This window comes from Callithrix jacchus, chromosome 5 (assembly GCF_049354715.1).
Source record: "Callithrix jacchus isolate 240 chromosome 5, calJac240_pri, whole genome shotgun sequence".
Taxonomy (NCBI): domain Eukaryota; kingdom Metazoa; phylum Chordata; class Mammalia; order Primates; family Cebidae; genus Callithrix; species Callithrix jacchus.
In genome coordinates this window covers 40,345,283-40,369,179 of record NC_133506.1, presented here as the reverse complement: position 1 = coordinate 40,369,179, position 23,897 = coordinate 40,345,283, and the positions used below count along the sequence as shown (strand labels likewise).

The 23,897-nt window shown below is 37.5% G+C and overlaps 1 protein-coding gene across 3 annotated transcripts in view; it reads right to left on the bottom strand.

Annotated features, from left to right (window-relative positions):
* Positions 1-23,897, bottom strand: part of STK4 (serine/threonine kinase 4) — a 106,871-nt gene that overhangs the window by 61,582 nt on the left and 21,392 nt on the right. For all 3 annotated transcript variants that reach the window (XM_078371748.1, XM_002747585.7, XM_035298693.3), the window contains exons 5-9: positions 19,709-19,873; positions 12,579-12,746; positions 10,501-10,638; positions 7,305-7,433; positions 6,171-6,357 (exon numbers count right to left, since the gene is read on the bottom strand). In XM_078371748.1, the coding sequence (XP_078227874.1) occupies positions 6,171-6,357; positions 7,305-7,433; positions 10,501-10,638; positions 12,579-12,746; positions 19,709-19,873 (787 nt within the window). The remainder of the gene's footprint in view (positions 1-6,170; positions 6,358-7,304; positions 7,434-10,500; positions 10,639-12,578; positions 12,747-19,708; positions 19,874-23,897) is intronic.

Below are 23,897 nucleotides of genomic sequence, written 5' to 3'. Positions count from 1 at the left end.
CTTCTCAAAAAAGACATACAAGTGGTCAACAATGCATGAAAAAATGTTCAGCATCACTAATCATCAGAGAAATCCAAATCCAAACCACAATGAGATAGATATCATCTCATGCCAGTCAGAACAGCTATTACTAAAAAAAAAAGTCAGAAAACAACAGACACAGGTGAGGCTGTGGAAAAAAAGGAATGGTTATATACAGTTGGTAGGAATGTAAGTTAGTTCAGCCACTGTGAAAAGCAATTTGCTAATTTCTCAAAGAACTTAAAACAGAGTACCATTCAACCCAGCAATCCCATTACTGGCTATATACCCAAAGGAAAATAAATCATTCTACCAACAATGCACATGCACTCATGTGATATGAGTTTACCACTGCCCTATTCACAATAGCAAAGACATGGAATCGACCTAGGTGCCCATCCATAGTGGACTGGATAAAGAAAATATGGTACATATACACCATGGAATACTAATACTATGCAGCCACCCATGGACTACTATGCAGCCATAAAAAAAAAAACACAATTATGTCCTTTTCAGCAACATGGATGGAGTTGGAGGCCATAATTCTAAGCAAACTAAGACAGAAACAGAAAACCAAATATCTCATGTTTTCACTTTGTGGGAGCTAAACACTGGGTACACAAGGACATAAACATGAGAATAACAGACACTGCAGACTACTACAGGGGAGAGGAAGAGAGGGGAGAAGAAACAAGAGGATTGAAAAACTATCTATTGGGTACTATGCTCATTACCTGGGGATAATATACTCAAGTATCAAACCTGCACATGTACCCCCTGTATGTAAAATAAAATAGAAATTTTTAAAATAAATAAATGAATAAATAATTGTTTCAAACAAACAAAAGCCATCCCTGAATCTCAGTGAAAGACAGCACCAGAATCACCATAAACTGTGATGAGTTTTCTATTATGCCTCTAATGCCTATTCATATCATAGGCAGCCAAAACAAATCAGAAGCTCTGTGGAATGAAGAGAGCATAGACTATGAAGTGCTTTCAATTTCCAGCTCCACCACTTACTTGCCATGTGACCTTGAACAAGTAACAATCTCTCTGAACCTGTTCCTTCATAGAGAAAATGGAGAAACATCATCTCTGTAGACAGTTAACCTAATGAGCTGAAGTGCTAAGGCCTCCCCTCCTGTTATAAACACACAGAAACTCAAGATTTAAAAACCAACCAACCAAACAAACAACAACCCATAGCACTTAGAACCAGAAAAGGAAAACTTTCAGATGCCAAAAGCAGGAAAGAAACCCACAATACTGAGCTGAGTGGCCTACCAGGAAAACCAAATCACAAGGACTTTAGCTTTAAGGCTGATGTGTAAATGGCAACCAGGATAAGGCAGAAGGCAAGACATACCTGTAAAGGGGGAAGCCAGAACTCAATTCCCAGTATAAAGATAGGAGCCAGGACAACACTACCCAGAAGCTTAAGAAGATGGCTTAGAAATGGCTTCTGCTTAGGTAGGTAAGAGGTGGAAAAAATCAGCTTCTAGAAATATAATTCCCTTGGCTGTACCACAAGTACAATGTGGAACTGAGAAATAAAGAAATACTGCTCTAGAAAGAAATACCCCATAGGGCCTTAGGAATGCCTGTATAACACAAGGAATACAAAGGATCTCCAAGCAAAATAATTCTCACCAAAGATACGCTCAAAAACAAAAATTACAATGCAAAAGAAAAAATATAACAGCATGTGAGAGACAGATACAATAAATAGCAGAAATTAGACCCAAAGAACACAAGATAATAGCTTGATCTGAAAGATAATTTTTTAAAAGGGAAATTAAAATGTTCAAAGAGATAAAGAGAAAAAAATTGTAAGACAAGCCCATAGCAGTGGAATGCACCCGTAGTCCCAGCTGCCTGGAAACTGAGGCAGGAAGATAACTTGAGCCCAGGAGTTCAAGACCAGCCTGGGCAACATAGCAAGTGCATATTTCAAAAAAGAAAGAAAGAAAGAAATGAAACGAAAAGAAAAAAGGAGAAGAAAAAAGAGAAACCAAAGAAAATTTTCCAAAACTGAATAAAGTCCTGGGTTCTTAGATTGAAAAGTATAGAGCCAGAAGCAGAATTAGAAGGAAAAAAAAATCCAATGTAGAGACAATAAAAACAGAAAAGATTCAGGAAAATAAAAAGAGAGAAAGAAAGGTCAAATTATTTACAAAAGAACAATATTGACAACAGAACTTCCATCACCACCAATAGATATCAGAAAATATTGAAATGATTCCTTCAAAGTACAAAGAGAAAATAAGAATCAACTTAGAAATCTATGTCTAGGTAAACTATATACAAAAAAGAGAAAAAAATTAAGACTTTTATTAGCCATAAAAATTATAAAAATTTGCTACCCATTATACCCTACTGAAAGGAGAACAAGAAAAATTAGCCCAGAAGATAAAGCATAAGCTAAAAGAAGCAAAGGTAAACAAACATATTAGTAGCTCACTATGTTCATAAATTGTATTGACTCTAAATAATGATTATAGTAGCTAATGCTTTTAAAAACCTGGTGAAACCAAAGCAATAGACAATACCAACAAAATATGGGAGAGGCAGTTTGAAAAAAAGGCAAAATGTCTTACATCCTTTTTCTTATTCAGGAAGAGGATAGAAATACTGATTAACTTTGGATAAATTTATTAGGAAAGTAGAAATTCAAATAAGCATATACTTATTCATACACTTTGTCAGCTGGTAGAAGAGAGTGGGGAGAAAGGATTTAGGGGAAGGGAAAGGAAGTGATGGGGGTGAGGATTCAATCAATCGAACAGAAGGAAAGGAGAAAAAAAAGATTTCATGACAAAAATATCAAAAGCAATTGCAACAAAAGCAAAAACTGGCAAATGGATCTAATTAAACTAAAGAGTCTCTGCACAGCAAAGGAAACTATCATCAAAATGAACAGATAACCTACAGAATGAGAAAAAAACTTTTGCAATCTACCCATCTGACAAAGGTCTAATATCCAGAATTTACAAGGAACTTAAATAAATTTACAAGAAAAAACAACCCCATTAAAAAGTGAACATGAACAGGCACTTCTTAAAAGATTATTTTCTTTTCTTTTTAGGGCTAATCAAGTGAAACAGTGGTAGTGAGAAAAACAAAGAAAAAACTGGTTGTGGCCAGGCGCAGTGGCTCACAACTATAATCCCAGGACTTCCAGATCCAAAGTGGTTGGATCACTTGAGGTCAGGAGGTTGAGACCAGGCTGGCCAACATAGTAAAACCTCATCTCTACTAAAAATACAAAAATTACCTGGGCATGGTGGCACACGCCTGTAATCCCAGCTACACAGGAGGCTGAGACAGGAGAATCACTTGAACTCAGGAGGCAAGATTGCAGTGAGCTGAGATCGCACCACTGCACTCCAGCCTGGGTGACAGAGCAAAACTCCGTCTCAAAAAAAAAAAAACTAGTTGTGATCAATAATTGTAAACACTACTCACTGCACTCGGACTAGCCAACGGTTATAATTTTTTTTAAAGACTTATTTAGAGGTCGGGCACTGTGGCTCACACCGGTAATCCAACACTTTGGGAAGCCAAGGCAGGCAGATCATCTAAGGTCAGGAGTTTGAGACCAACCTGGCCAACATGGTGAAACCCCAACTCTACTAAAAATACAAAAAAATTAGCCAGCTGTGGTGGCATGCTCCTGTAGTGCCAGCTACTCGGGAGGCTGAGGCAGAGAATCACTTGAATCCAGGAGGTGGAGGTTGCAGTGAGTCAAGATCATGCCACTGCACTCCAGCCTGGGTGACAGAGTGAGACTCTGTCTGAAAAAAAAAAAAATAGGACTTTTTTAGAGAAATTTTAGGTTCACAGCAAAACTGAGAAGAAGGTAAGGAGAGTTCCCATACCCCACATACTCACTGCCACACATGCATAGACTCCCTTAACAATTATAATTTTAATTTCCAAGAATAAACATTTCATAGAGGTTCAAATAAGGAACTAAATCAAAGTCTATTTATTTTCACCAATTTTAACCTGTGGAAAATTCAGTTCTATTAAGTCATTAATTATATAATTTTTATAAATGTATTGACTATTAGAGCTATAAGGGGCAATAAAAACAAACAAATTTAATACTTATTTAATTTTACTGATTAGGGGACTGGGACCCACAGGAGGAAAGTGAATTAGCTAACACCACGTAGGTCAGTATCTGAACCCAGGTTTGTAATATTAAATATTAAATCAGGCCAGGAGAGGTGGCTCACATCTCTAATCCCAGCACTTTGGGAGGCCAAGGCAGGTTGCTTACTTGAGACCAGAAGTCCAAAACCAGCCTGGGCAACACAACAAGACCCTGTGTCTACAAAAAATTTAAAAATTAGCTGGACACACCTATACATACTCCCAGCTACTTGAGAAACTGAGGTAGGAGGATAGCTTGAGCTCAGGAGATCAAGGTTACAATGAGCTGATCACACCTACTGTATTCTAACCTAGAAAAGAGTAAAACCCTGTATGTTAAAAAATAATAATTTAAATAAATAAATACTTAAAATCAATTTTAAAGAAATGACATAACCGAGATTTGCTTTAAATTAATTCATTTTACTATTTTCTAGGGTTATTATCAGGAAAAAAATCTTACCCAAAATACTGCAGATGTCAGACCACGTCCAATAAATCAGGACTTTGAAGTCTGCATTGCCTTAAGAATCTTTCATTTCCCTTCCTCCTCTCACTGTTTTTTATGGCCTTAAAAATGAATACTTTTACGAAGCGTTTACTATTTGCTTTTTGGTAAGGTGGGGTTGAAATAAGATGGGCAGTGAGTTGATCACTGCTGAAGCTGAGTAATATAGGTCCATAGGGGTCATGATATTATTCTATGTAACTGTATGTATGTTTTAATTTTCCATAAGGATAAATTTAAGTATCTCCTAAAACAATAAGGAATTTTTTTAAATCTCAAAATAAATGGCAAATCAGTCAATCTGTAATCCAAAACTGAATTACAAAACCTGCAACACACTGTGAATAAACTGTATTTCATGTTACTCAGCCTGTGACTGCTTAGGTTTTTAAATAGTTCTCTTCATGATTATAATAAGAGATGCATGCTTCTCATTAGACATGCTAAAACTATCCAAGTTCGGAAACTGAAAAGAATAAACAACTCATTGAATTAATTACCATTTGAATTATGAAAATCACATTTTGGAAAAAAATTAATTCTTTAAATTAAAATGGGCACAATTCCCTAATACGTGCATGCACAACACATGCTAACAGGTCAGCCTAGTTGTATTACATGGTGATTATAATCATTTACATAATTAAACCCCTTAAGACAAGTAGACTAAGATTTAGCACTCAGAGTCAATGAAAAGAACTAGACATCAGCAGCTCATTACTGCAAAATGAACACTCCTAATAAATCATACTGGCTACCTTTAAAACAGGGAGGAGAGGAGAAGGGCAATCTAGTACATGGCATTTAGTTGATAATATCACCAAACACAGTATTTTTAGGGTGCTTCAATCTTGAGTTTAGGGGATAAAATGTAAAGCAACACAAGCACTGAGTGACATCAGAATTTCACTGTAAGATAGGAGCTGAACACAAGGTGTTAGGCCTAGTTACAGGCAAAAAAGGATCAGTCAGATATGGAAAGAAGCAGAGATTAGTTTAAACTAGAAGAAACTAGATAGAACTTTTAAACTTGTATAGTCATCTTTCATTGACTAACAGTGTTGTTAAACTTAGGTTAAACACAGACTTGCATGAAAATAAACTGATGATGTATGTACAGTAAATAACTCAGAATGTCATTACACCTTGACAGGAATTACGCATCAAATAATGCATGTGATTGCCTCCAAAGATCAAGGCAAGGAAGGAAACAAATGATAACATTCAATGAGAAAGTCGCTATTCTGGTTCAAAAGCAAAATCCTTTCTCACTGTTGATGCTTTCCTCTGCCTCCACAAGCCAGCTTTCCCCCTCCCCAAACCTCCTGCCCCCATCACAAACCTCCAGTGTTTACACTCCTTTGGTTGTGACAAAAGAAAGAACTCAAAGCTAAGCCTACATGAACCATGAGAATCTATTTTCTCTGAAATATGTACACTTGGTATGAGAAGTCAGTGGATTTACTCAGAGCCTTACTCTTCATAGTCCCTTCCTCTTCCTCATCCTCTGCATTGATCACCATGGTGCCCAGCTGTGATGGCAATGTGTCATCGTGCTCAATCATAGTACTGGCTCCATCAGTCATGGTGCTGGCTACTCGGACAGTGCCCATCTCTTCACCCACTGCTCGAACCATCGTGCCAGAATCCATCTCATCTTCTTCCTGTAAAAGGATAAAATTTCAAATTGGGGCTAATTTGACAAAAGACTTTGAGTTTCCTGAATAACTACTACTCATCTTAGTGCAAATATTTCGGGATTTAATACTAATTCAGGTCCTAAACTCATCTTCTAGAAATGAAAGCACTGTTACTTAAGCAAAGAAGACAAATTTATCCATGTGAAAGCAGTGTATTTAGCCCTAAAGGAATTCCTCCTCTACTCTTCTTAATAGAGTTTTGCAACACAGATCTAAGAAACTCATGTGAACATCTTTGTAATCTCAGGTTTGTGAGGAAGTCTATAAATGTAAAACCTACATGGTAAGTATAGATCCCAGATTCCCTAAAAGGACACAAAAAGCCTCAGACCTGAGCATTCTCTCTCTGAAATAAAAAATTAAATTGAGGCCGGGTGTGGTGGCTCACGCCTGTAATCCCAGCACTTTGGGAGGCCGAGGTGGGTGGATCACGAGGTCGACAGATCGAGACCATCCTGGTCAACATGGTGAAACCCCGTCTCTACTCAAGTTACAAAAAATTAGCTGGGCATGGTCGCACGTGCCTGTAATCCCAGATACTCAGGAGGCTGAGGCAGGAGAATTGCCTGAACCCAGGAGGCAGAGGTTGCGGTGACCAGAGATCGCGCCATTGCACTCAAGCCTGGGTAACAAGAGCGAAACTCCGTCTCAATAAAAATAAATAAATAAATAAAAGTTATATTGAGAAAAGATATGGGGCAAAAGAATGAAATTTAAAAGTGCTTTAGAAAGCACTGGGAAAAGAACAAGCACAGATACAGCAAAGCTCTAGCATGCCTTGGTCCAGGTTAGGACATAGTTAGGCTGGAAGAGTCTCCAGCTCCAAGTTGATCCAATACATCTTACCTGGTTTGGCAATCAGAAACTAACAGTATCAATGCCTGAGGCCTACAGCAATGCCTGCCACTCACCGAGTTTTCTTCATCGTCCTGGTCCACTTCCCGCTGCTGGGATTCCTGGCGTTTCAGTTTCACATCCATGGCTTCATTAATTAAGTCTCGCAGTATTGACACTCCTTTGGCACTCTTGACAAATGGGTGCTTAAAGAACAAAGTAGAAAATGCTGGAGACAGTTTATATGGGAACAGTGCCAAAACAGTACCTGGAACACAGTAGGTACTTGATAACATTTGTTGAAGCAATCAATGAATCTGATCTTTCTCTTTGCACTTCGGACAACAGCTAAACCACACTTCACTTTATAACTCTGAGCAGAACAAATTCAGTTTTTGTCCATCTTTTTCAGCCTGGCTGAAATGCCTGTGCCATTTCCCTCTGTCAAATCTAGACATTCTCAATAGGGAGTATCATCTCCTGGAGGAAGTTGTGTAAACATGTTGGGAGCATGTTATAGCTGTCACAATGTTTGGTGAGCACAAATGGCCTGGGACACTAGCAATTCTGCAAAGTACAGAACCGTTCTGCACAACAATGAACTGTGGCAGACTCTGCACATCTTTCAAATGTCTCAGGGTGTGTACACACCTTAGTAGATAACACTAAAAATGTTTTTTCAAGAGATATGCAAAAACCCCAGTGATTTGCGTGGTGATTTTGGAGAGGTGAGCTTAATGAAATAAAGAAATTATTTAGAAATCACGGAAAAATCTCATTTGTTCTATTCACTGTACTGTAGCATTTCCAACTACACATTTGGGTAAAAAGGATTTTAGTGCAAAAATGCAGTTACTGCAGAAATAGTTCCTCTACTTTTCTTAATAGAGTTTTGCAACATAGATCTAAGAAACTTAAGTTTCTTAGAAAACTGATCATATATATGTTTAGATTTTGTAACAGATTTTGACCCAAATATTATTCAGTCATGAAAGACATTTGAAACAAAGATATACTGCTGAATTTCATTAATAAAAATTGCTTTAAAAGCTTTTAATATTAATACCATCATACGCTTTTATTGTGTTTGTAGCACATGGTAAGAAATCTATGCTGTGAAAGTTACATATGGAAATTATTTTGGGGGGGATTGCCTGTTGTCTTCCAAACTTACTCCAATATTGTCCCCATTATTTCTTGGCAATCCATTCTCTGTTCTCCATCATCCATCAAAGGATATGATTTCCAAGGCCTTTGTAAGAACTCCAAAAATTGAAAGTATACCTCAAAACATGGTCAAATTACAATACAGGATATACATTTCCATAAAATTTTGTCTACCCCATCCAGGTAGGAAAATAATTTGGCAATCCACTTAGAAATAAGACCCAGCTCATTTGCGGTAATATCATATTGCCTTGTTCTTTCCGCTTAGAAAATCTGTAAGATCATATACCACTTTCTATAATCGGAGACAAATAAATGTGGCCAATTTTTTTTTTTTTTTTTTTTTTTTTTGAGACAGTCTTGCTCTGTCACCAGGCTGGAGTACAGTGGCACAATCTCAGCTCACTGCAACCTCCATCTCCCGGGTTCAAGCAATTCTTCTACCTCAGCCTCCCAAGTAGCTGGGACTACAAGTGTGTGCCACCATGCCCAGCTAATTTTTGTATTTTTAGTAGAGACAGGGTTTCACCATGTTGGCCAAGATAGTCTCGATCTCTTGAGCTCATAATCCGCCCACTTCGGCCTCCCAAAGTGCTGGGATTACAGGCGTGAGCCACCGCACCCAGCTAGTTTCTGATTTTCTTATGGCTCTTAAATCTAAATTCATTCACGATGTCAGGCGCAGGTATCTATCTCATTATGCCTGCAAACTGGGTCAGGCTGAAGTATTTGCACATTGACAGCCATATTATTTCATTATAAATTATTTTTATTTTTCTCCATGACATTATAGACAATATTGATTCTTTTTAAATTATGGGCAAGAAAAAGTTTTATTATCTGTGAGTTTCATTCCAGAAAAATAACGAGAGTTTTTAAATACATGCATTGGTTATAAATAGGGGGCACTGGATCTGAAATGGCTGCAAACCATTGGCCTAGCCCAATTATAATAGCAGACAGTTATCAAGTTCATACCATACTGTCTTCAATACATGTGAACATTGTTCAAAGTAACCCACATTGTATCATTTAATCATCACAACATATAAGGCAGGTACTGTATCCCCATTTTATAGGTCACAAAACTTAAAGAACAGAGGTTAAGCTACTTGCCCAAGATCACAAAGCCAGTAAATTGGGAGCCAGGATTAAAACCTTGGCAATCTGACCAGAATCCAAGCTCCTAAACACTAAGCATATTGCCTGCCACATCCGACCTATCCTTCAAGGGCCAGTTCTAGAAGCTACCTCCAGGAAAGCACTTTTAGCATCTCCGGTCCAAAGAGGCCCTCTCCTCCCCTGAACTGCAACAGCACCCACCACTGATCTTAATTCTCTGTCAGACTCGGGTAGACTTGATGGCACCCTTGCTCTGGAATAAAAAGACTCAAGTTCTAATACGGACTGTGCTATTTACCAGCTAATTGACCCTAAAGGAGTAAACTTCTCTAAGCCTCCATTTTCCATTTTCTCAACTGTAAAACTGAAATAATACTCACCCTTCACAGGATCTATGTGATGATTAAATGGTACATGTGCAAGGTATGCGTGACACAGCAAGCGCTCACTAAATGTCAATTCCCTTTCTCTAATCCCATACTGCCCTGTATTTTCTTGCATTATTATCTGGTTTGATGATTTAACATTCTTTTCCATGTCTTTTCTACTCAAATAGAGTCAAACCTTCCTAGAGGAAGGGAATGTCTTAAACTTCTTTTACTTTTTGAGACAGGGTCTCACTCTTGCTCAGGCTGGAATGTGGCGATGCTATCATGCCTCACTGCAGCCTCAACCTCCCAGGATCAATGATTCTCCCACTTTAGCCTCTCAGGTAGCTGGAGCTACAGGCATGCGCCACCACACCCGGCTAATCTTTTGCCTTCTTTTTGTAGAGACAGGGTTTCACCATGCTGACTGGTCTCAAACTCCTGGGCTCAAGCAATATACCTGCCTCAGCCTCCCAAAGTGCTAGGATTACAGGCATGAGCCACCACACCCAGCCTGCCTTATACTTCTTTACTATCTCTACGTAGGTAATCTCATGGCATCTTTTGGTCAGTGTGGAAATGAAATGGAGAGGCGGCATTACAGGGTGATTCATACCTGCAGGAGCTGAGTGGCTGTGGCTCTCTGCTCAGGGCTCTTTACAAGACACTGTTTCACAAAATCTGTAAAGTTATCTGACCACAGCTCTGGTTTTCGGAATGTGGGAGGAGGATTTGTAGGAATCATGAAGATTGCCTGGTTAGAACAAACAAACAAAAAGATTTGGTAAAAGAAAAGTAATGTTCCAATAAAAAATACATCTGGAATTATATTTGGAACTTAGTAAATGATCTTTCACTTATTCACTGAGAAGCTCACCTAAATTCCAACAAAAGTCTAAGTATTTGAAAGTACAAAGCCTGACAGTTAAAGAACCTGATATAGCTCCCTCTTTCCTATTCCCTCTCTCATATATGGGTCTTGTTCCCTAAACCTCACAACATCAATCAAGCTTTATTATTATTATCATTATTATTATTATTTCAGTAACCACAGTACATTGCCTTTCAAAGTAGAAAGGCAAGACCTAAGAGTATATATATCCTAAAGATAACCTTGGCCCCATAGTTGTCAAGTTTCCCTGCCTTTCAAAGTTATTACCACCCCTAGATGACAGCAGTAATTACAAGGAGGTCATCAACCAGAGGTCCCAAAAATTGCAATAGAGTCATTAACCTCCAGACTAAGCTAAATCAACACATGTGTAAGGGGAAAAAAATTAAAAATTGGCCCACTATGTTGCAGTTACATTTTACTATTTCAAAAAATAAGACGTATTTATTAAATTTCCAATTTTAAAAAGTCATGTGTTTTGAAAAGTAAAACTCTTTACAAATAAGCAGCTTAAATTATGTTATTTAAATCTAAAATTGTAACTAGTAAATCTTCTCACTCCTGCACCCCAAAAAAAGGGAGCACTTACCTTGGGAACATGAATTTTTTTAAAAAAAAAATTAAGTCTTTTAATAGAACTAATTAATCAGAGAAGAGGAACAGCTGGGGAAAGGAAGGATAGAGAGGACCACAGAGGCCCTGAGGAAGACAGGGTTGGGGGTCTTCCAACAGTGCTTTGACGAGGGGTGCTGGGACAGGTAAAGCCTGGGAACTGTTAAGGGTGTGAGCACTGGAAGAGTTTTACTGGAGATGCATTCTATGGACTCTTAACATGCTAGAAGGAGATGGAGGTTGGAGAGTACACAGCCTCCAGATGAAAAGAATCTGAGGATATATGAACCAGAACTTACAAATTCAAACACATAGCCAGGCAGAAGAAAGACAAAAACTGAATGAGGCTGGGTTTCAGTGACATGAGTTTAAAAATATAGTTTGCTTTCCTCTTAACAGCATTATAAGAAAAATATTAGAGAAATACTGTAATAAGTGGCAGCTGATACTTGCTGACATAACAGGGAATCATGGAGACCGATAAAGTAGAAAGCTCATACTCTGTATCAAGGAGACAACCCGCTACTCAGCTCTAGTGAATGTTGACATGTTAAAATGTGGTTGCCTAAACTATTCACAGTGAGAGAGAGAATGTGTGTGTGTAGCAAAATCAAACTAAGCATTTCTATGGCCTATGTCCTGCCAGAGGGCTATCAATACACAACCTCTGGAATGGAGAGGGGTGGAACACACTTAAATTAATTAATGACTACAACTAGAGTCAGCAGAAGTGTATCATCTATAGTGACGCTTATGAATTACACATAATTCAGTTATTGTTTGCAACCTAACCAAGTAAGCCATTGAACTAACTAATTTATTTATTTATTTATTTTTTGAGACAGAGTCTCACTCGGTCACCCAGGCTGCTGTGCGGTGTCATGATCTCAGCTCACTGCAACCTCTGCCTCTAGGGTTCAAGCAATTCTCCTGCCTCAGCCTCCCGAGTAGCTGGGATTACAGGCGTGTACCACCACACCCAACTAATTTTTGCATTTTTAGTAGAGACAGAGTTTTATCATGTTGGCCAGGCTGGTCTCAAACTCCTAGACTCAGGTTATCCATTCGCCTTAGCCTCCCAAAGTTCTGGGATTACAGGTATAAGCTACAATGCCCAGTCTAAACTAACTTTTTAATGATGATCAGTAACTAACCATCCTCCTGGCTTTCTGTCCACTTCCCTTCCTTACCCTCATTGGATGGATATCGGCATAAGGGGGCTTTCCTTCAGCCATTTCTATGGCAGTTATTCCCAAGGACCAGATGTCTGCTACACAGTTGTATCCAATTTCCTGAATCACTTCTGGAGCCATCCAAAATGGTGTCCCTATCACTGTATTCCGCTTGGCCATGGTATCCTAAAATAGAAAGAAGAGAGACCAATACTAAGCTTAAAACTACTGAGATGTCTACAGAGGAGGGGTCTACAGAAAAAGAAAAGAAAAAAAAAAGACTACTGAGAAAAGAGACTTTTCCAACAATAAAAAAATGTGTGACACTTGAAATTCCTTTAACAACCATACTCTGGGCTGGACACAGTGGCTCATGCCTGTAATCCCAGCACTTTGGGAGGTCGAGGCAGGCGGATCACCTGAGGTCAAGTATTAAAGACCAGCCTGACCAACATGGAGAAACCCCATCTCTACTAAAAATACAAAATTAGCCGGGCGTGGTGGTGCATGCCTGTAACCCCAGCTACTCAGGAGGCTGAGGCAGGAGAATTGCTTGAACCTGGGAGGCGGAGGTTGCAGTGAGCCGAGATGGCACCACTGCACTCCAGCCTGGGCAACAAGAGCAAAACTCCGTCTCAAAAAAAAAAAAAAAACCATACTCTGAGCATGATCAAGCAGGCACAGAAGAAATCCAAATTACAAAGAAACACACAAAGATTCTCAATTATTAAAACACGAACTAAAGATTGAAAAAAAATTAAAAATAATTAATGCTGACAGTAGCATAGAAAATCAGGCACTGAAATACAATGTTACTGCAGTATAAGTTGGTACAACATTTTACTACACAAGTTGGCAATATTTATTCAACTTTTAAGTACTCAAATCCTTTGATCCAAATCTATTTGTTAAAATCTATCTTATGTTCAAGTGTCCCAAACTACATGCACAAGGATTGTAGAAACGTCTGTAATGGGGGAAATAAGGGGGAAAAGGACACAACTCAAATGACCATCAAAAGATAGGAAGTCAAATATAATAAATAACCATATACTGAAACATCAAATTAAAAAAAAATGAAGATATATACCTTCTCCTAGCATGGAAAAAAGCACAATATATATTACAAAGCAGAAAAAAAAAAAAGTTTGTAAAATTATATATAATATAGCCCTGTTTTTGTAAAAGGAAAATCATATAACAAATACAAAACAATAACCAATAATAAGAAATGTTGTTATATCATAGCACAAAATATCTGGAGTAACATATACCAAACTATCAATAATAGTTACATCTAGTAAGCAGAATCATTAAAGATTTTTACTGTCTTTCCTGTATACATCTGTAACATTCTGAAGGTCTATATGAGCATATATGTGCAATAAAAAAACTTAAAAATTGATATATAAAAAATAATACACAAAATATCTTAGTTTGTGGCCTAAAGAAGAATATATGTAGCATACATTACAGCAAATAACCACCTGCATACTTTCCCAGAATGGCATGGCCCTACTGAAAGAGAACCTTCCTACAGTTCCTATGCTTCTAACAAAAGAAAGATTTTTTTTTAAGGTTTTTTTGAGACAGAGTTTCACTCTTTTGCCCATGCTAGAGTGAAGTGGTGCAATCTTGGCTCACTGCAACCTCCGCCCAGAGGGGTTCAAGTGATTATCCTGACTCAGCCTTCCAAGTAGCTGGGATTACAGAAGCCCACCACCACACTTGACTAATTTTTGTATTTTTAGTAAAGACAGGGTCTCGTCATGTTGGCCAAGCTGGTCTCGAACTCCTGACCTCAGGTAACCTACCTACCTCAGCCTCCCAAAGTGGTGGGATTACAGCTGTGAGCCACCATGCCCGAAAACTGAAGGATTTTTAAACAGAACTAAATACAAAAAAGTACTTCCAATCATCATCACTGATATTCCTTCTGAAATGCCTGTGACTTAGGTTATGCCAGTCGGAAGTAAATGACAGGTAATTTAAATCAATCTCATTGTCAGTCCTATGTAAAAAATTAACACAGGAACTAACTTACTGCTTAGTCATTTCCTTAGCTCTGAAACTTCAACTTTGCAGGGGTGTTTTCAAATGGTGGTAGTCAAAGTTGTTTTCACTGGATTATTTCAATTAGAAATGGTTACTTGGATAGCCAGAAAGTTTTTGAAAATTAGTAAGGGTAATGAGTGTACCCTAACTCCAATTAGATTTGTATTACAAAGTTATATTAGCACAATAGCATAGCAGTAAAAAATATAAAGTACAGACATTGACTATGGCATGTGTATATATATCGTATCATATATATGTATATATAACAACCTGTTACATATGCCACGTACATATGATATGATTTATGATTAAAATGTCATTTAAAATCAGCAAGCAAAGAATAGATTATGAAAAAAAAGCACTGGGAATCTAGTTTGTCATTTGTAAAACTCTATACTTAAATGCCTACCTTATACTTTCACCAAAATAAGTTTAAATAAGTTGAAATTTTAAACATAAAAAACAAAGAATACTTTTAAAAAAATACATTAGATGGCCAGGCATGGTGGCTCATGCCTGTAATCCCATCACTTTGAGAGGCCGAAGTGGGCGGATTGCCTGAGCTCAGGAGTTCAAAACCAGCCTGGGCAACATGGTGAAACCCCATCTCTACTAAAAATACCTGTAGTCCCAGCTACCCAGTAGGTCAAGGTGGGAGGATCACTTGAGCCTGGTGGTTGAGGCTGCAGTGAGCCATGATTGTGCCATTCTGCAGCCTGGGTGACACAGTAAGACCCTGTCTCCCCCCACAAAATGTCCAACATTCAATTAGGAAAACTGACACACACAAAAATGGACATTTACAAAAGAATTGTTATAAATGGCCAATAATCAAATGCAAAAATAAGTGAACTGCATTGAAAAATGGCAAGGAAGATACAAGTTACTGCCCATCCAACATTAGTAAGTATGAGGGGAAAAGAGCACATGTAGATACTGAAGTTAGAAACTGAAACTGTTCACTTCTAGAAGACATTCAGTAATATACATCAAAACCACTTTGGCAATATACATTCACATATTTTCTGACCCAGATTCCAATGTAAAGAAATTGTCCTAAGGATTTACTCAAGGAAATGCTGCAAAATTTAGCTGCAGGAATGTTAATCACAGAGTTCATGTTTATAGTGGTGGGAAAACTCTAAGCAACCTTAATGGGCATCCAACATGCAACTATAGGAAAAAGAGTTAAATAAATCACACAATGAAATACCCATATTGCCACCAGAAATAATACTACAGAGTCTTGGGTAAAGATGACAGCTTGAGCAAATACATTTTACTTTCACTCTTCCTCAAAACTCACTCAAAAAGATACTAAAAGGATTATTTTTTAAGAATATATCTACAAGAATAAGAAACAAAGGGGAAAACAATGATAGCCACAAAATTTTAAAAGCTGGAGAGCAGATGGCCCAGTAGTAACTAACTGAACAGACTACAAAATGGAATCCTGAGTAAGTCACGAGGAAAACTAAGAAACAACCTGATTCTAACACCAACCTCTCCAAAAGGCTTAGAAATTGGTGGCATCAGGTAGAGAAAAGGGGTGAAAATAGACGTCAAAATAGGAAGCCTGGGTTTAAAGAGTTAAGAAGCAGCTAAACACCCTAAACCCCCCTCACATCAAGCAACTAGCGGGCTTCCCCTGCCCAACCCTGGCATTAGACTGGAGGTGTACTCTCGGGGGAGTGAAATCAAGGATCTCCAGACTATAGAGAGTGTGGGTGGTGGTGTGAATCAGGAACATTAAGTGAGCATTAACATGCTAACAATCCCCATGCCATCACCACTTCCCAGAAGGCTGCCAACAAGGCCTCCAGCCTCCAGACAAGAGACCAGAGAGGGGCCTAAACTTAGTCTGGAGGTTTCACAACCAAACAGCTGAGTCAGATCATCTTATACTACAGTTTCAGTTTATTTTAGTGAAGAAAAAAAAAATCTCATCTTTTTAACAAAACAACATGCATGTTCATAGTTAATTTAAAAAGAAGTGTCAGGACACGAGATAATATACAAAAATCAATTATATATTACACTAGCAATGAACAATCTGAAAACAAAGCAAATCCATTTAAAATACCATCAAAAAGTACAAACTACTTAAGAATGAATTTAACCAAATACATGCAAAACTTGTACACTGCAAATTATAAAACACTGCTAGAAGAATTAAAGAAAATCTAAATAAAATGGAAAGACAGCTTATGTTCATAGATTGGAAGATAATATTGCCAAAATGGCAATATTTCCAAGCTGATTTAAGATTCAAAACAATGTCTACCAAAATCCCAATAGCCTTTTCTACAGAAATTGACAAGCTGATCCTAAAATTTATATGGAAATACAAGGGACCCAGAATAGACAAAATAATCTTGAAATAGAAGAAAAAAGTTGGAGCACTCACATCTAACCAATTTCAAAACTTTTCAAACTTACAGTAATCAAGACAGTACAGTACTGGTGCAAGGACAGACATATACACCAATGGAATAGAATCGACACAGAAATAAACTCATACATTTCAACAAAGAAAAAACAGTCTTTTCAACAAATGTTGGAACAACTACATATCGACATGCAAAAAGAATGAAACTGGATGCCTACCTTCCATCATGAAAACTAACTCAGAACAAATTACAGATCTAAATATAAGAGCTAGAACTATTAAACCCTTGAAAGAAACCACAGGAGTACATCTTCATGACCCTGCATCTTCATGACCCTGCATTAGCTAATGATGTCTTAGATGTAACACCAAAAGCACAAGCAACAAAAGAAAAAAGAAAACTGTACATGACCAAAATTTAAAATTTTTATATTTCTAAGGACATCTTCAAGACAACCCACAGAATGAGAGAAAATATTTGCAAATCATGTACATGATCAGGGACTTATATCTAAAATATATGAAGAACTCTTACAACCCAACACTAAAAAGTTAAATACCCAATTAAAAATGGGCAAAAGATTTAAAGAGACATTTTCCCAAAGATACACAAATGTCCAATAAGCAGAAGAAAAGACAGTCAACATCATTAGTCATTAGTAAAATGCAAATCAAAACCACAAAAAGATACTACCTCATACTCACTAGGATGGCTATAATCAAAAACACAAAAAAGAACAGGTGTTGGCAAAGATGCAGAAAAGTTAGAATTCTCATACATAGCAGTGGGAACATAAAATGGTGAGCCACTCTAGAAAACAGTTTGGCAGTTTCTTAAAAAATCAAACACAGAGTTACCATGTGACCCAGCAACTCTCTATATCATATGAAAACAAAGATTCACATAAAAACCCATACACAAATTTCATAGTAGCATTTTTCCTAACCGCCAAAAAGCAGAAACAATGTAAATATTCGACTACTGAGTAAGTAAATAAGATGTGTTATAGCCACTAAGGAATATTATTCAGCCATAAAAAGAATGAAGAACTGATGCATGTTACAACATGAATGAACTAGAAAACACTGTTAAATATAAGAAGCCAAAAACAAAAGGGCACATCATGTATGATTCTATTTATATGAAATACTCAGAATAGGCAAATCTACAGAGACAGAAAGTAGATTAGCGGTTGTCAAGGGCTGGGGTGAGAATGGGGAGTAATTGCCAAAGGGTGCAGTTTATTTTGGGGATGATGAAAATATTCTGGAATTAGACATTGGTAATAGATGCAAAATTCTGTGAATATACTAACACTGAATTAAAAGGGGAGAAAAATTCTGCCAAGGCAGGAATTATAGCAATAAGAACACTGTAAGTCATTACTGGATAAGTCATTATCGGGTAATCAATTACTAAAATTATTACTATGGAATGGATACTCTTATTTTATTTATTTATATATATATATATATATATATTTTTTTTTTTTTTTTTTTTTTTTTTTTTCAGACAGAGTTTCACTCTGTCGCCCAGGCTGGAGTGCAACAGCGCAATCTCAGCTCACTGCAACCTTCACCTCCCAGGTTCAAGCGATTCTCCTGCCTCAGCCTCCCAAGTAGCTGGGTTCACAAGAACGTGCTACCATGCCCAGCTAATTTTTGTATTTTTAGTAGAGGCTGGGTTTCACCGTGTTGGCCACACTGATCTCAAACTCCTGACCTCAAGTGATCCTCCCACCTCAGACTCCCAAAGTGCTGGGATTACAGGGGTGAGCCACCACACCCAATCAATATTATATTTTTTACACAGCACGAGACGATGTATTTTTTCAATTTGGTTTTCTTACTAAGATTGCAGTTTAGATAATATTGCCTGGTACTGTTTACTTGTGTGTTAACAACAAAAACTTTTGGAGAGTCCACAAATCATAATATCGAACAAGCTTCTGATTTATTTTAAACATCAAAGCAATTTCTGTGCTGTTACAATACCTAAGACTCCCTAACATGTCCCAGGCAGACTTACAATTAAAAAAAAAAAATGTACATAACACCGGTTCTAAACACACACTATATTCATTCTACCACCCCAGAAAACCCCTTGATATGTAATATTTTTGCAAATTTTAGTGGATACCTGCCTAGAACTGTTTCTATTTTTCCGTATATACTTTCATATATACTTATGTATTTTATAGAACTGAATAATTCTAGACTTCTTATTTTGAAATCAAGTTTTTATTTTTCTTCTTTCACTTCCATGCACTAGTTAGGCAGGAGAAGAATCGAGAGACTGTATCCTGGAATCAAATGAAGAGATTGTTTTCAGTACAGTAACTGCCAAGTACTACCTGGAGGTTGAATGAGATGATGTTATGTCTTAGGCAAGGAAAGCATCTGGACTTAATTTTTCTTCCTTTTATAAATATATTGATGTAATCCACTAGAATAATCTATCCTTTCTTGTTTTACTTTTCATCTTTACAAAAGTTAAACAAAGTGAAGCTATGTGACCTGAACTCCAGGAAAAGATCTAAAATAACCCATTGACCAGTTCTTTTGCAACCTATTGGTAGATTCTGCAACTTGTTACTAATACAATTAAATCAAGTATTATATTTTAAAAATAGGTAAATAAAAGGAACTGTGTCTCAGGACAGAACCGAAAATTATCAATACGAGTAATATTTTTACTTACTGTAAGTTGACCTGCTACCCCAAAATCTGCAAGTTTTGCATGTCCTTCTGTATTTAGCAAAATATTTCCTGCCTTGATATCTCGGTGTATTTTTCTCATAAAATGAAGGTATTCAAGTCCCTTAAGAGTTGATTGTAATATTGTAGCTATTTCATCTTCTGTTAACTGAAAAAAGAGTAAGAAGTTCAAGTTCTATCAGTTTACATCAGCGCATCAGAAAAAGGAGAAAAAATTAGATCCAAACACCTTTCTTTAATATAAACAGATCTTATTCAACCTGTGGACAGCATGACTGCTTATACCATAGATACACGGACCACTCCCAAAGCTGTATTTCCATACCAGATCTCCCCTCACTCAGATTTATGTATCTGCCTACACAACATCTCCAACTGGAATACATAGCCCACATCATAAGCATAACATGTCAAAATCAAACTCTTTATGTCTACCACCTTACTCTTCTCCCTGTGATCCATCCAAGCTACTCTACTTCTCCCACGGTCCTCCCTCTCTCAGTAAAGGGGAACTTCACTCTTTTGGTTGCTCTGGCCAAAAACCTTGAAGTCATCCTTGACTCTTCTCTATCTTCAAAATACTGTATATCCAAATACCCGCTCTGTAATCACTGTGGTCCAAGTCACCATTGTATCCTGCCTGCGCTATTCTCATGATCTCTTGTCTGATTTGTTTCTGCCCTTGATGCTCTACAATGTACTTTCCACACAGAAGCTATAATAAAAACATAAGCCAGAGTCAAAACCTACCAATGTCTTCCTAACTCACCTAAAATAAAAGTCAGTCCTTACCAAAACTTTACATGATCTGCCCAGCTACCTCCTCAACTTCATCTTCTACCACTTTCTACCTTGCTCAATCTGTTTCGAAAAGGGCTTGCTTCCTTGCTGTTCCTCAAACACTCTAAGCACATTCCCCTTTCTGGGTCCTTTCAACTGCCTATTCTCTTCATCCTGATGTCTATCCAGTTTGCTTCCTCCCTTTGCTATGTGTCCAAATGTCACCCCCTCAGAAAATGAAGAGGGCTTTCCTTCTCTATTTCTAGCTCATTCTCTATTCCCTTAATGTGTCTTGTCACTGCAGTATACTACCATCTGACATATTACCCATTATTTATCTATTTATGTGATGTCTTCCCGGTTAGAAACACAAGCTCCTAAAAATGTCTGATTTGTTTACTTTTGCTTCCCTAACACCAATGAAGTCACCTGGCACACAGCAGACACTGAAAAAAATGTCTGTTGAACGATGATAAATAAATAAAAGTGAGACTGCTAGAAACCAGTATAGAATATCTCATCTGTCCAACACAGACTTTGTGCAGAGCCAACACTAGTCCTAAACAAACTCTATCAAAAAACTGTTATACAGTTTCCCTTCTGACAAACAACTCGGATGTGAAATAGAGTGTGCTCTGGTGCAAAAACCATAGGATTTGGGATTAGGAAGATGTAGCTTTTACTCTTGGCTCTACTTTCATGTGACTTAAGCAAGTTACTGACCTCTTAGTCTGTTTCCCAACCTACAAAATAGGAATATAACTTTTCTTGTCATGAAAATCAATTAATATAAGGTATCATAATTTAATACCCATGATATTATCAATCAATATTTAATAAGCACCAGGTACTATGCTAATAATATGAAAAACAGCCAAGCATGGTGGATCATGCCTGTAATCCCAGAACTTTGGGAGGCCAAGGCAGACAGATCACTTGAGGCCAAGAGTTCAAGACCAGCTTGGCCAACATGGCGAAACCCCATCTCTACTAAATATACAAAAATTAGTCAGGTGTGGTGGCGGGCACCTGTAATCGCAGCTACTCAAGAGGCTGAAGCAGGAGAATCACTTGAACCTGGGAGGTAAAGGTTGCAGTGAGCTGAGATCGTGTGTACTCCAGCCTGAGTGTGACACAGTCAGATTCTGTCACTATATATATAGTGACCATATATATATATATATATATATATATATATATATATATAAAATGGCTAACTGTTACTAAGTATTTAATCTATACTAAGCACTATGTTGTAATCTCATTTAATCCTTATAACTAAATGAAGTAGAGGAACTATTACTAACATCACCATTTTATACATAATGAAGCAGAGGCACATACAAGTTAAGTCATTTATGCCAAATATCACAGAGAAATTGTTAAAGCTTTCACTAAAGTCCAGGCAAACACTATTGGCAAGGTAGTAGGCTAGAGTTTGGGGTACCTTCTGTAGTGGTACAAGCATGGAAGAGAACAAAGCTCATCACTTGATTTACCACCTCTTTATTCTAACCAGCTAAGCTAATCAATTTAAGTAGCACTGCCTAACAGAAATATACTGGGAGCCACAAATATGATTTTTAATTTTCTAGTAGCCATACTGAAAAAGGAAACAAGCAGGAGCAATGGCTGGTGACTGTGATCCCAGCTACTCAGGAGGCTGAGGCAGGAGGATCATTTGAGGCCAAGAGTTCCAACATGCAGTGACCTATGATCACACCACTGCACTCCAGCCTGGGCAACAGAGCAAGAGGAAAGAAAGAAAAGAAAGTAAGAAAGAATCAATTATGATAATTTATTTTACTTAACCACATTTACCAAAAATATTATCACTCCACCATGTCATCAATATAAAAAAATTAAAGCTTTTTTTATAATTTTTTGGTAATAATTCTTCAAACTCTGGTGTATAATTTATATTACAGCATATCTCAGTTCAGACTAGCCACATTTTAAATCCTTAATAATCGCATGTGGCTAGTGGATATCATGGTAGACAGGGGAGAGTTTTAACACTTAGCAAAATAATGTGTAGTAACTAAAAATCAGCACTTAGTAATTAAGTTAAAATTTACATAAATAAACTAATATTACAATGGAAAAAACCACCAAAAGTGCCATCAAAATTAATTTTGAACTGGCTTAAAATAACTGAAATAAAATGACTTGATGCTACATGTAAGAAGCCCTGAAGTCCAATTTTTAATTCAATAAATTATTCCAGTTTTGGAACTTCTTTACATATATCTTATGTTAGAATATTATTCCTAGCTAGAGAACTTGCTATTTGATTAGGCAAACATGCTAATTCTGAATAATGTAAATTAAGAAGATAGTATATGAATAATACAAAAGTTATCACTCAGTTTTAAAACACTCCCACCCTCTAATTTGTGTAGCACCTCACAATTTACAAAGTACTTTTACATATTTAATTTTCCCAACTTTGCAAATATGTAATACAGGCACTATTCTTATTTTTCTTATTAAGAAAAAAAAAAAAACTTAAGGCTAAGATTTCCCCTGCTTCTTCTCTTATCCAGCCATAATCTACACAGAAGCCAGAGTTAACTTTTTTATTTTTTGAAACAGGGTCTCACTCTGTTGCCCAGTGCACAGCAGCCTTAACCTCCTGGGCTCAAGCAATTCTCCCACTTCAACCCCATCACAGCCCAAAAGGAGCTGTGACTACTACAGGTGCATGACACCACATCTGACTAATTTTTTTTTCTTTTGTATAGACGCAGTCTCACTATGTTACCCAAGCTGGCCTCAAACTCCAAGACTCAAGCAATCCTCTGCCTCAGCCTCCCCAAGTGCTGGGAATACAGGCATGAAGTGGCGCACCCAGCCCCAGAGTTATCTTTCTAAAACACACGTCAGATGGCTCGCTCACTTGCTTAGAACAGCAATAGTATGCAGCAATCAGAAATAATGAGTTTGTGTCGTTTGTAGGGACATGGATGAATCTGGAGAACATCATCCTCAGCAAACTGACACAAGAACAGAAAATGAAACACCGCATATTCTCACTCATAGGCGGGTGATGAAAAATGAGAACACATGGACACAGGGAGGGGAGTACTAAACACTGGGGTCTACTGGGGGGAAAAGGGGAGGGCCAGTGGGAGGGGGAGGTGGGGGGGATAGCCTGGGGAGAAATGCCAAATGTGGGTGAAGGGGAGAAAGGAAGCAAAACACACTGCCATGTGTGTACCTACGCAACTGTCTTGCATGTTCTGCTCATGTACCCCAAAACCTAAAATGCAATAAAAAATTATAAAAAAAAAAAAAACAGCAATAGTTTCCTATCATACCTGGGATAAAATTCAAACTCATTCCTATGACCTAAAATATCCAACAAAACCTAGGCCTGCCCACCTGTCAAA